The following is a 12,683-nucleotide window of genomic DNA, read 5'->3' as shown; positions in this document are numbered from 1 at the left end:
TCCAGCGCCCCACCCCATTTCCCAGAGTTTTTTAGGGAGGATGGCGCTGCCGGCGGGGCTGGAGGAGGTGGGCAGCGGCTGGAGGGTGGCTCTGGTGGGGAAGAGGCGGAAACTGGACGCGGCACTTCATGCCAAGGTGGCCATGGCAGGAGGCTCCGGGTGCGGCACGGCATGGTGGAGGCAGGCGAGGGCGGCGAGCTGATGCCGGGAGGCGCCACATCCAGCCTCCGCCTCTTCTCTGGTGCCCTCCAGAACTTGGCGCCCTGGCACCCTGCGCCTCTATTGGTAAGACTAGAATATGGGATGGTGCCTCTGAGGAAACCCTGGAGGGAGGAAAGTGCTCTCCCAAAGGGAAAGGTGAAGGGGAAATGATTGTGAGAGACAGGTAGATGAGGCACCGACAATACTGACTGAACACCTAGGTGCAGAAGAAGAAGAAGAAGAAGAGGAGTTTGGATTTGATATCCGGCCTTTCACTCCCCTTCAGGAGTCTCAAAGCGGCTAGCAATCTCCTTTCCCTTCCTCCCCCACAACAAACACTCTGTGAGGTGAGTGGGGCTGAGATACTTCAGAGAAGTGTGACTGGCCCAAGGTCACCCAGCAGCTGCATGTGGAGGAGCGGAGACGCGAACCCGGTTCCCCAGATTACGAAACTACCGCTCTTAACCACTGCACCACACATGGTGACCACACTTCGCTTTCCTTCCAGCAAAGATGGGAAAACCTGTGGCCTTCCGGATGTTACTGGACCAGAATTCTCTTCGGCCTCAGTCATAGGAGCCCAACTCCTAGGAGCTGAGGTCCCTTTTCCCCCTCCATAAAATATTTGAGCACCCCCCCCCAGTTAACGGATACTGCCATTCAAATGGTGTCCATGCACCATGTCTTGCGATCAATTATGTGCGGTGGGACTTACCTCCCTCTTCCAATATCTTATTCAAGTTGGCACCCCTGGCCTCAGCCATCGCTTAAAGTCCTGGTACTGTACTCAAGTGCCAAGGGGACCACCACAAAATGGCTGCCATGGGCAGGAGGTGGGGAAGAGGTGCTGGTACTGGATCCTGTCAGGAAAGAAGCCCTGGTCCCAGCCAACATGGCCAGTGCTGGTGCTGGTGCTGGCAGTCGTTCTGGGCCAACACCTGGAGGGGCCCCACAGGTTCCCCACATCACCTTATCCCCAATCAGTGGACGATTCCATGCGGTGCTGGAAGGGGGGGGAGGCAAGGGTACCTCACCTCACTCCTTCCTGTCCCTGGACCCTTGCGGCTTTCTGAGGAGAAAGCGCCTCTCCCCCGCTGCTCCTTTGGTGCCTGCCTCGCCTCAGGATGTTTTGGTGTGTGTGTTTCCCGCCCTCTGGCGTCGCCCCCCAGGAGCGGGGTCTCGCGGCGCCGCGAGGGGAAACCCCGAGCGCGGGCGAGAGGCCGGAGCCCAGACCTGGCGGCGACTTGGAGGCCAATTGGCAAGGCGAGGAAGGCAGCGCTCGCTCGCTCGCTCGCTCCCTCCATGGAATGCTTTCCTCTGAGGAGAGCAGGCGAGCTGCGTCCGGCTCGCCGCCGCTCTCCTCCGGCCAGAGAGCAGCGGGCTCTCCGAGGCGCCTCTTCCCGCCCTGAAGTCCCTTCTCTTCCTCCGGACTCCCACCCCACCCCACCGACTTCCCATCTCCCGGCCATTCCTGAGGACGGGCGCCCAAGCTTCTCCTCCAGCTCTCCGCGCCTCGCGCGCCCTCTTCGCCTGGGCGCGCGTTTGTTTTGCCCGTGACGGCGGCGAGGCACCGGAGCGGACTTTGGCAAGGCGAGGGGCCGCCCTTGCGGCGAGTGCTCGGCGGCGGCGGCGGCGGCGAGCCCCCGAGGGCAGCCTTGGCGCTTATCTGCTCGGAGGAGCGAGGCAGGCGCGGCCGTGGGCAGGGTCTCCGGGGAGCCGGCGGCAGCTTTATAAGCCGGCGCTCTTCGCGGGGACGGCCTCGTCTGGCGCCAAGATGCCTCCGGTCACCACCTTCCTGCTGCTGCTCTTCCTCGGCGGCGGCGGAGGGGCGCTCGCCCTGGAGGACCCTCTCATGCCCGGAGAATACAACCACACCGAAGAGGGAGCCGTGCAGTTCGCCCGGGACTACAACAGCACCGGCGAGACGGTCTTCTTCGAGAGCGTCTCCGCCAGCTGGAATTACAACACCAACCTGACAGACTTCAACTCCCAGCAGCAGGTAAGCTCCGGCCGCCCAAGCAGACACCTGAGGCGAAGCCCCTGCCCAGCCTCAGCCCCCAAACCAGACTTTTCTTTTGGGTGCATCTTTCTCACTTTGCTGCGTCCTTCCTTTGGCCCTCCTTCTGTAACTTTGACACTTGAGCCAAGCTGAAAGGTCACAGCACCAGCCTGGGCAAACAGGGGTGCCAACTTGAATAAAATATTGTGGGGGGCCCCAGGTAAGCATAGGCAACCACATGACACAGTGCACACCATTTGAATGGCAACGCCCATCAACTTTGTGGGGGTCAGCCAGCCCCCTCAAATGTTTTATTGTGGGGGGAACAGAAGCCCCCACAGCCCTTAGGAGTTGGCTCCTATGGGGCAAAATATCCACCTTCAGTTGGGCCTAAAGCTCTCCTTCTGCCCCATAGGAGCCAAATCCTAGGGGCCGATAAAATATTTGAGGGGGTCGCCTCTCCAAAGTTGATGGGTGTTGCTGTTCAAATGGTACACATGCGCCAGGTCATGTTATCAGTTCTGCAGGCGGAGCTTACCTGTGTGTGTCCCCCACCCCAATATTTTATTCAAGTTGACATCCCTGTTCTACCCTGCCACAGTGAACGCAACAGTTTATCTCATCAGTTGCCTCTGATGTCAAAGTGCCAACATATGTGTGTGTAAATTAAATATAATTTACAGTATATTATTGTCACAGAATAATATCTGTTGCTTCTAACTTCAGGACCCTGGAGCAAATTCTGGATCTTGAGCAAAGCCTAGACTAGCCTGGGGTTTCCCTGTCTTGATGCTCTTTCCCGTTGCCTCCCGATCTGACCCTGTCTTGTTCATTTTAACATAGAGTCAGATGTTTCCTGCAGTGGGCTTTTCTGGTAGCCTTTTATATCCTGTATACAGTACCTGTCGGGAGTACTGCCATGACATTAAAGATAATCAGCTGTGGTAGTCAACATTTATTTTTGCATGCCCTGCCTTTGTATGCCATTTATCCTCCTCGTGATGCTGTTGGTGTTCCATTTTGCAGATGGAGAAACTGAGAAAGGTTTCCCTGAGGGTCCTTGTTGTTGTTGTTTAGTCGTTTAGTGGTGTCCGACTCTTCGTGACCCCATGGACCAGAGCACGCCAGGCACTCTTGTCTTCCACTGCCTCCCACAGTTTGGTCAAACTCATGCTGGTAGCTTCGAGAACACTGTCCAACCATCTCGTCCTCTGCCGTCCCCTTCTCCTTGTGACCTCCATCTTTCCCAACATCAGGGTCTTTTCCAGGGAGTCTTGTCTTCTCATGAGGTGGCTAAAGTATTGGAGCCTCAGCTTCAGGATCTGTCCTTCCAGTGAGCACTCAGAGCTGATTTCCTTAATGACCCCCAAACTAAGGAATCAGAAAACGCAGCGATGGAGAGCTATGGACACAGTTACACCTTCAAAGCCCATTCGGAGCTCATTGTTTCCCTCAAAGAATTATGGGCGCTGTAGTTTCTCCCTCACAGAGTTACAATTCCCAGCAGTGCTTAACAAACTACATCACCCAGAATTATTTGAGGGGGTGGCTGTACTTCAAGCACCGTTTAACGGTATCATGCGTTCTTGGTGCGCAGCTATTGTTCCCCCCGCTCACTGCCTGAAGTCCCACGCAGAATCCCTCCTACTGAGGCATTGATCTCTTGTGGCTTCTTCTGTTCCTGGGCTGAGCCTGCATTGGAATGAGGTGGTGAGGGATTGTGGGGGAGAGTGTAAAAACCAGTAAGCCAGGTAATTTGGCTAGAATACCTCTCTATCCAATGGAGAACTAATTACTGATATTCATTACTATAAAATATTGTTGAGAGGGGAGGATGTCCCACAAGTTTAGATAGAAGTTTGGGTGCTGAGGGGAGATGATAAGGGCTGGTGGTTAAATGGACCCTGCATGAACTGGGGTGTGCTCTGGTTCATGGGGTCATGAAGACGACTAAACAACAACAATCCCTGTTCATTTCCTGCATCTCAAAAAAGGACATTGTAGGGCTGGAAAAGGTGCAGATAAGAGGAACCAGAATGATTGGTTGTGGTTCACTTCTCCAATGAAGAAAGCTTGCAAGAGTGGTGACTTCCTTCCGTTTAGGAAGCAGGGGATTTAAGGATGGGCATATATAGATGGTTCCATAAGTCTGCGTGGTGTGGAGAAAATGGACGGAGATAGGATTTCCTCCCTGTCTCATGATGCTAGAACAGTCCAGTGAAGCCGCATGGTGGGAGATTTAAGAGAAAGAAGAGGAGTCTGCCTAGCTGAACTGCGGAACTCATTGCCACAAGATGTGTTGGCTGTCAGCTTTAGGTTAGACAAAGTCACAGGTGATAAGGCTATCTATGACTGCCTCCTCCAGGACCCAAGGCAGCAGGGCCATAATTTGTATCTTGGCACCTGGAGCAAACAATGTGAAATATTTATTTATTTATTACATTTCTATCCAGTGTTTCCTCCAAGGAGCTCAAGTTGGTGTACATAATTCTCCTCCCCATAATTTTCTGCTTACAACAACCCTGTGAGGTAGGTTAGGCTGAGAGTGAGTGAGTGGCCCAAGGTCATTCAATGACCATGGCTTGGGGTGTGTGGGTGCAGATTTGAATCCTGGTGTTCCAGGTCCTAGTCTGATGCTTTAACTCAGGCATGTCCAAAGTCCTACCACAGTGGCCTAATCCAGCTTACTGGTTGGTTTAATCTGGCCCCTGTGGCAGTTTATTTTCTGTGGTAAAATCCTAAAAAAAAAACCCTCAACAACATCAAGCCTAAAAAAAGGTCAACAACTTTTGTTGGCCCTCACGGCCCTTCACTTCATCAAATCTGGCCCTCTTTGGAAAAAGTTTGGACAAACAAGTAAATCCATGTAATGTAGACTATTTAATAATATATGACAGTATTACTAGAATAAATCAGAAAATGGAAAATGGAAGATACACTTATTAGATCTCACAGAACATAAAAAAGAATATGGGAAAAAATCACAATATTATACAGATTTATTTGGGATGTAACCCTCCAAGGTTTAATGGCAGAAAAAAAATGTTTTTCACTTGGCTGAAATTTATTTGTTCTGCAATTTCATGTTCAACTGAAAAGATTGTCATATTTGATCTCAGGTAAAGGTAAAGGGATCCCTGACCATTAGGTCCAGTCGCGGACGACTCTGGGGTTGCTGCACTCATCTCACTTTATTGGCCGAGGGAGCCGGCATACAGCTTCCGGGTCATGTGGCCAGTATGACTAAGCCGCTTCTGGCGAACCAGAACAGCGCATGGAAACTCCATTTACCTTCCTGCCGGAGCAGTACCTATTTATCTACTTGCACTTCGTGCTTTTGAATAGCTAGGTTGGCAGGAGCAGGGACCAAGCAACGGGAGCTCACCCCGTTGTGGAGATTCGAACTGCCGACCTTCTGATCGGCAAGCCCTAGGCTCTGCAGTTTAACCCACAGCGCCACCTGCATCCCTTTGATCCCGGGTAGGTTTTAATTAATTCTCCCTTGCTGAAGCTCCATTCACAGAATGCTACCATAATGTTTACACAGCTGCCACTAACTTGAGTGGTACACATTATTTTTTTCCTTGCAGCGACATCTCACCCCCAACCACAATAATATTTAGTACTGCCCATTACCAATGATTTCGACTAACACATTATTAAAAGAAACAAATTCTGTTTTTGTTAACGTATGTGTGTACGCTGTTGAATTACTTTGCAGAGTTAGCACACCTTTTATTTGTATCATAAAATTTATGTACTGCTTGATTGTAAGGGAAAAAGAAAAAACTAAAGACCTCAGAGCAGTTTATAAAAAAAGAAAAGCTGGCTGCGTATGAAATAGTTGTTGCCTTAATTCAAAGCAACCACACTCAGACTTTAAGACTGAAAGATAAGAAAGTTTATTATAAGTAATACATAATTGGATAATGAAGACTTTCTGTTCTAACTAAGTTGGAGATGCAGAGGAGCCTTGCTTGCCCTTTGACCTCTGCAGGAGAAAGTGTTCCTTCACACAGCACACAGTTCAGCTCAACTCCCACAGGAAACAATGATTGTCACCAACCTGAGCAGCTTTGAAAGAGAACTGGAGGAATTCATGGAGGAAGAAGAGGAGGAGTTTGGATTTGATATCCCGCTTTATCACTACCCTAAGGAGTCTCAAAGCGGCTAACATTCTCCTTTCCCTTCCTCCCCCACAACAAACACTCTGTGAGGTGAGTGGGGCTGAGAGACTTCAGAGAAGTGTGACTGGCCCAAGGTCACCCAGCAGCTGCATGTGGAGGAGCGGAGACGCGAACCTGGTTCCCCAGATTACGAGACTCTTAACCATTACACCACACTGGCTATCAGTTGGTGCTAGCTTTGGCAGCTATGCCGTGCGTCCGCAGTCAAAGGTAGTATGCTTCAGAAATGAACGCCAGTTGCTAGAAACTGCACAAAGGGAAAGTGCTCTTGTGCTCTTGGTTTCCCACAGGCATGTGTTTGGCCACTGTGAGAACAGGATGCTGTGGTCTTTGGGCTGATCCAGCAGGCTCGCCTTACGTTCTTATGGGAGAGCCACAAGAAGATATCTCTTCCTCTTTCTTGACTTCAGAAGTATGAGCGGGGAAGCAAGAAGTTAGGGCAGCAACCCTAAAAACACCAGTCTAGGATCAAAAGAGAGGTCAGCACTGGCAAAGGGCAGTGAGCTCAAAGGTCTAGGGAGCTCTATCTCCTTTCTCCCCATGCAAACCCCACCAGCATTAGGTACAAGCTGAGTTGCATCCCAACCGTTTCAACATAGACACCTTACAGTTATCATGGTTATGGTGCCCCCATGAATCAAGGGCCACATTCACCCCATCTTTTTCTTCCAACCCTGCAAAGCAGAACATGATTCTGGGGTGGTGTTACTTCTCGGAATGGACCCTGATTCCAAATACAAGCTTCTGGAAAACAACAGCAGGAGGAATGTGTTCCTCTTGTGTCCTGTTTGTGAGCTTCCTGTGGGCATCTGCTTGGCCACCTAGTAGAAGGAACAAGTTGGGTGAGATCAAGAAGGGTTCTTGTTATGCTCTCTAGTGTGCTGTTTTTGGGCTGCCTAGACAGATCTGTCTGACCACTGTGGAATAAGGTAAAGGTAAAGGGACCCCTGACCAATTAGGTCCGGTCGTGGCTGACTTGGGTTGCGGCGCTCATCTCGCTTTATTGGCTGAGGGAGCCAGTACAGCTTCCGAGTCATGAGGCCAGCATGACTAAGCCGCTTCTGGCGAACCAGAGCAGCGCACGGAAATGCCGTTTACTTTCCTGCCGGAACGGTACCTATTTATCTACTTGCACTTTGACGTGCTTTCGAACTGCTAGGTTGGCAGGAGCAGGGACCTGAGCAATGGGAGCTCACCCCGTCACGGGGATTCGAACCGCTGGCCTTCTGATCAGCAAGCCCTAGGCTCAGTGGTTTAACCCACACAAGATACTAAATAAGAAGGACTCTTACATTTGGTCTGCAAGGTTTAGCCCTATGTTCTTACTCAAGTGAGCATGCCAGCCAGGCAAGCTGGTGCAAGCAAAGGGCATGTAGTGTGAAGTCAAATGGTATGGAATCACTGGGCTGTATTTTCCACCCTGTGCTTCTTCTCCAAGCTGTGGCTGGAAGGTCTGCGTCCAAGGGGAGCAGGTTATGAGTGAAGAGGAAGTTTTGCCACATACTAAAAGCAGATTTCTGTTTTTGATATCTTAGCCTTCTGTTCCATGTTAAGTAATCCAGAGTGCCCCCACAAGTCAAATTTAGTTCTCATGGTTGGTAATGCAGATTTGAAAGTGCACTCTGTGCAAAAAGCAAAGATGTCCTCAGAAAAGATTAAACATTAAACAGCAGCAGCCTGCTTTGTGGGCCGTTGCAGTTGATTGCCAGCATGGAGGTGGCAATCTGAGAATTGCTGCAAATGTCTGGCTCCTAGCCTACCTCTTCTGAACTCTCTGCAGCCTCCTCTCTTGATGTACAAGCACAGGAAGGGAACTTCCTTCAATGTTAGCGCTCACAATGAAGAACGAACTGTTTCCAGCTTGCATACAGGATCTAGGAGTTAACAGAGGAAGAGAGTGTTTAATTGTGTGTTTTAACGGGACAGCAAAGTGACATGGCTTGCCAAAGAACAAATAGAAGTAAGAGCTGGTGGCGTATACATTTTCCAGGCATGCGCTTCCAACAAGTCTAGGTAGTCTAGAGCTGTTTCTTGCACAATGACTGCATTTCCGCTTCTGGGCTTTTAATCCACATTCCCACAATGATATTCAAAGTGCATATGTATTCTGTTCTTTGTTGTAAGGTACTACTGTTTGATGCATAGTTTGTTGTGTCTCAGAACAGCTTCGTCCTGTCTGCAGTCCATAATTTGTCTGCAGTCCATAATTTGCAGTCCTAATTTGTCTCTTGGATGCTGGTGGCGCTGTGAGTTAAACCACAGAGCCTAGAACTTGCTGATCAGAAGGTCAGCGGTTCGAATCCCCACAACGGGATGAGCTCCCGTCGCTTGGTCCCTGCTCCTGCCAACCTAGCAGTTCGAAAGCACATCAAAGTGCAAGTAGATAAATAGGCGGGAAGGTAAACGGCGTTTCTGTGTGCTGCTTGGTTCGCCAGAAGCGGCTTAGTCATGCTGGCCACATGACTGGGAAGCTGTACACTGGCTCCCTCGGCCAATAAAGCGAGATGAGCGCCGCAACCCCAGAGTTGGTCATGACTGGACCTAATGGTCAGGGGTCCCTTTACCTTTACCTTTAATTTTTCTCTAGCCAAGATGTGAACAACTTTGTACAGGGCAAAGACATCCCTGCACATCAACACCCTTCGGTGTGTTCACTGTGCTCTAAAGTTGTAACGTGAACACATGCCTTTTGACTGCTTTGTGCAGTGGGCAGAAGATGAGGTGGACTTTTCCTTCCCTGTATGTCTTTTGGGGATATTTTCTTCTCACACAAAGGGCAAAGGAATTGATGTTGCAGGGGAGCTAGGAGAAGCCAGGTGGCATGCAAAGGGGCTAGCCACGAAGAGAGAGAGGCTAAGCAAGAATGGAAGGTGTTGGAAACATGGAGGAGATTTAAATGTCGAATCCTGGTACAGTAGAGTATCGTCAATAGTGTTAGCTGGGAAACTGACATGCCAACCCAAAACTGCCAGAGGAAATACTAGTCCCTTATTATTTTATAATAATTTTGTAAAGAAACAAGAAAGTGACTGTTATGTACTGAAGTTCTCACCCTGAGCCAGCAGCGGGATATTGTAGATAGTTTTGACTCAGGTCCACATATGCAAATAAGGGATTGAAAGTGACATTCAGTGATTGGATAGTTACAGAAAGTGGTTACTGTTGCGTTGTAGTGAAGCTCTATATAAGCAGGCTGGCTGAACCCTTCAGTTCAGTTCTGTTCTGGCCTGTGAATAAACAAGAGCTGTTTGAAGAATTGCTGTGCCGTCTGATATGTTCACCCACAACTTAACAGTGACAGAAATCCTCCCTCGGCGTACATAAGAATGTGACAAGACCTTTTGGAATTATTTTTTCAAATGTTTATCACAAGATATTGTACAAGCTGGTACACTGATCAGGATGTGTTTTGTAATTTGTTGTTATATGAGTTCCTTAGTTTCTTCTTCTTTTATTCAAAAAAGAAGGGGGGAACCCCTAATTTAAAAAGAAGAGAGATGCTAGAATACTTGAGGATTTGGGATGGGGCCAGGGGTATTAGTAGTGCTATTTTGCTAGAAAAAGAAGTGCCAGAACTCATCACCAGAACGCCTGCCTTGTTCTCTTATAATGGCAATGGTGCCCACCTGAGAGGTGCCGGAACTGAGTTCCGGCGAGTTCCAGCTGAAAAAAAGCTCTGGGTATTTGTCTACGAAAAGGTTGTCATGGACCCCAGCAGAGGCTGACAACCAGTGTGGATGTGTGGTGGAGTCCAATGGCAAGACCGTGTGTGTGTGTGTGTGTGTTTGACTGAGCATCAATTTTTGTCTTGCTCTTCTTGCAGGATGTTGGAGGCAGGCACAACAAGAAGTAGTGCAGAAAGAGATCCCTCAGATTTTTGAGATGACGTTTCATGTTTGAGGTCAGGAACTAGTTTCCTCCCCAGATAGGATAAATATTTTGCCTCCCCACTCCAACCCTCAGCTTTATCTGTGTCACTTGTGTGCGGCACACAGAACACAGCACTCTCAGCTAAAGCTGCACAGATTTCTGCAACGGGAAAATGTTTTCTCATTGAAATCAGTGAAACCTGAAAGTAACTAAAAACAGGTGCATTGTGACAGATGGGGTTAAATAGCATCCTCTTCCTCTGTCTGGCAGGACACCTGTTTTATACACTAAACAAGCTGCAGTCAGATAGGGCCAAAATACTTCTGACGATTTTGTGACCTTCCACCATCTTGCTCAACAAAGTACTAAGGGCCCTAATAAACATCTTTATGTGGCTTTTGTGAACTTTAGCTATGGCATGTGATTCAGCTGATAGAAACCATTTATGGTGCAAGTTAGGTAACGCTAATACAGTATAGATAACCTCCTATTGGCAGAAGCCTGGATAGTTATATGTCAAGAGTGGAAAACGCCAGATTCTTCGCTATCGTGAGACTCTTGGAGAGACAAAGATATGGAATGCTGATTTATTTAAATATTTATAAGCCATACTTCCATGAAAGTACAGCAAAAAAAATCAATAAATGCTGGTTGGTTAAAAAAGGGAACGGGGAATTCATATTGTGATGGTTAATCTAAGGTTACTAGACGTCCCCGTATCCCAGATTTACAAATCAGTCCCCATATAAAATCTATTGAAGTTGAAAAGTGTCCCCAGATTCATTGAAAAAAATCTGGTACCCTTAAGTTAATCATAGCTCATATGGTTAAACGAACTAATATAATAAGGGTCAGAGAAGGCAGGCAACAGAATAATAATTTTGTTCATTTTATTCTGGAATAGCAAAATACAGGAAGCAGTTAACACACACACCTTGAAATATACTTACTTTAAACTTAGCAAGTTACACACAATTTTTTGGGGGGGGTGTATGTTTGATGTGATTTTAGTAGAATCATTTTGTATAACCAATTTATAACTGTTATGCAAATTTGGGGAAGTAATGAAAATTTCAGTATATCACTTCTAGCCTTTAATGGAACTTAATGGAAAAAATATAGATGGAAGCAAAATAAACGGTTCAGGTTTTGTTGCATATTATGCATATTATGAATTTGGAATCTCTACAGATTTTTTTTTAACACAGTTTCCTCTCTTAGTCCTTCATCAACTCTTATTTATGCAGAAGTTGCACTTTAACTGTGGTCCAAGTCCAGAATGCTATAATTAACTCTTTTTTAAATTCTGAAACTCTTCCAATAGATATCTTTCTAAATGTTATCTTCAGACACAATAAGAGACTTGCTCTATTTCCACAAAGTCTTTGGTCACCCTTAATGTAGATGTTAAACTCAAAGATAAAATTTCTTTTTAAAGAAAGCATGTTGTCTGTTAGAGCAATAATTTCAAGTTCAAAAATTTCCTGGTGACTTTTGATGTATATAAATGACGATATTTGTTTCATATTTGTTTCATCTTTTCCTATTTTTGATAATAATTTTTATTAGTTTTCAATTACGGTGGTACCTTGGTTTTCGAACAGAATGCGTTTGGGGAGCCCGTTCGTCTCCTGGAACTGTTTGAAAACCAAAGCACGGCTTCTGATTGGCTGCAGGAGTATCCTGCAGCAAATTGGAAGCCGCGCTGGACGTTCGGCTTCTGGAAATCGTTCGAAAACTGGAACACTCACTTCCAGGTTTTGATCATTCAGGAGCTGATTTGTTCGAGAACCAAGGCATTCGGCTTCCAAGGTACGACTGTACAGTCCAATAATAGCCTAATTATAACAATACCAATTTATAATACCATTATTAATACCCATTCAGAGCTAAAGAGCGGGTTTTCCCTAGGAAAGGAGCAGAGCAAGGGGAAAACCATTTGGACCTGGGCCTAGAAAGCATGAGTCAAACGCAAACCGCTTGGACCCACGCTTTCTAGGCGTGGGTCAAGCGAAAGTGTAGATGAGCTCTAGTCTTGACTTCCAACTGCAGGACGTGGCTTGACTCATTTTATGGAGACATCTGAAGCTATTTGGTCTGCAATCCGCTTTCTGTTGGGTTCATTCTCTCTGCTTATGGTGAATTGTGGTGTGGATTGCCAGTAAGCAAATCTGTGGGGTGGATGAGCTGGTCAGATCTGGTGCTGCCCCCCAAGACCTTTCCAGCCCTGCCAGTCAACTCTAGATCACCTATTTATGAATCCAGATTTCTCTCCTCAGTTTAAGTGGCTACAGTTTGTGACTGTGATCATGTTTTATTTATTTTGCTCTCAGGCACCAAAGACAGTTTACATTGATTGGGGATTTAGACTGTTTTGAGGAAGTGTAGCCAGTTTTATACTAACTACAGAGCGAGCTGATGGCCTC

The 12,683-nt window shown here is 47.5% G+C and overlaps 1 protein-coding gene across 1 annotated transcript in view; it reads left to right on the top strand.

Moving 5' to 3' along the window:
* Positions 1 to 1,947: 1,947 nt before the first annotated feature.
* ACE (angiotensin I converting enzyme) overlaps positions 1,948 to 12,683 on the top strand; it is a 65,273-nt gene continuing 54,537 nt past the window's right edge. Inside the window, exon 1 of the mRNA XM_081837607.1 lies at positions 1,948 to 2,200. Within this exon, the coding sequence (XP_081693733.1) occupies positions 1,976 to 2,200 (225 nt within the window). The 5' untranslated portion in view covers positions 1,948 to 1,975. The remainder of the gene's footprint in view (positions 2,201 to 12,683) is intronic.

The sequence above is a fragment of the Podarcis erhardii genome, assembly GCF_964252035.2.
Source record: "Podarcis erhardii genome assembly, chromosome: 13".
Classification (NCBI taxonomy): domain Eukaryota; kingdom Metazoa; phylum Chordata; class Lepidosauria; order Squamata; family Lacertidae; genus Podarcis; species Podarcis erhardii.
The sequence above is the reverse complement of the archived record's forward strand: the minus strand, read 5'-3'. Positions and strand labels throughout refer to the sequence as shown.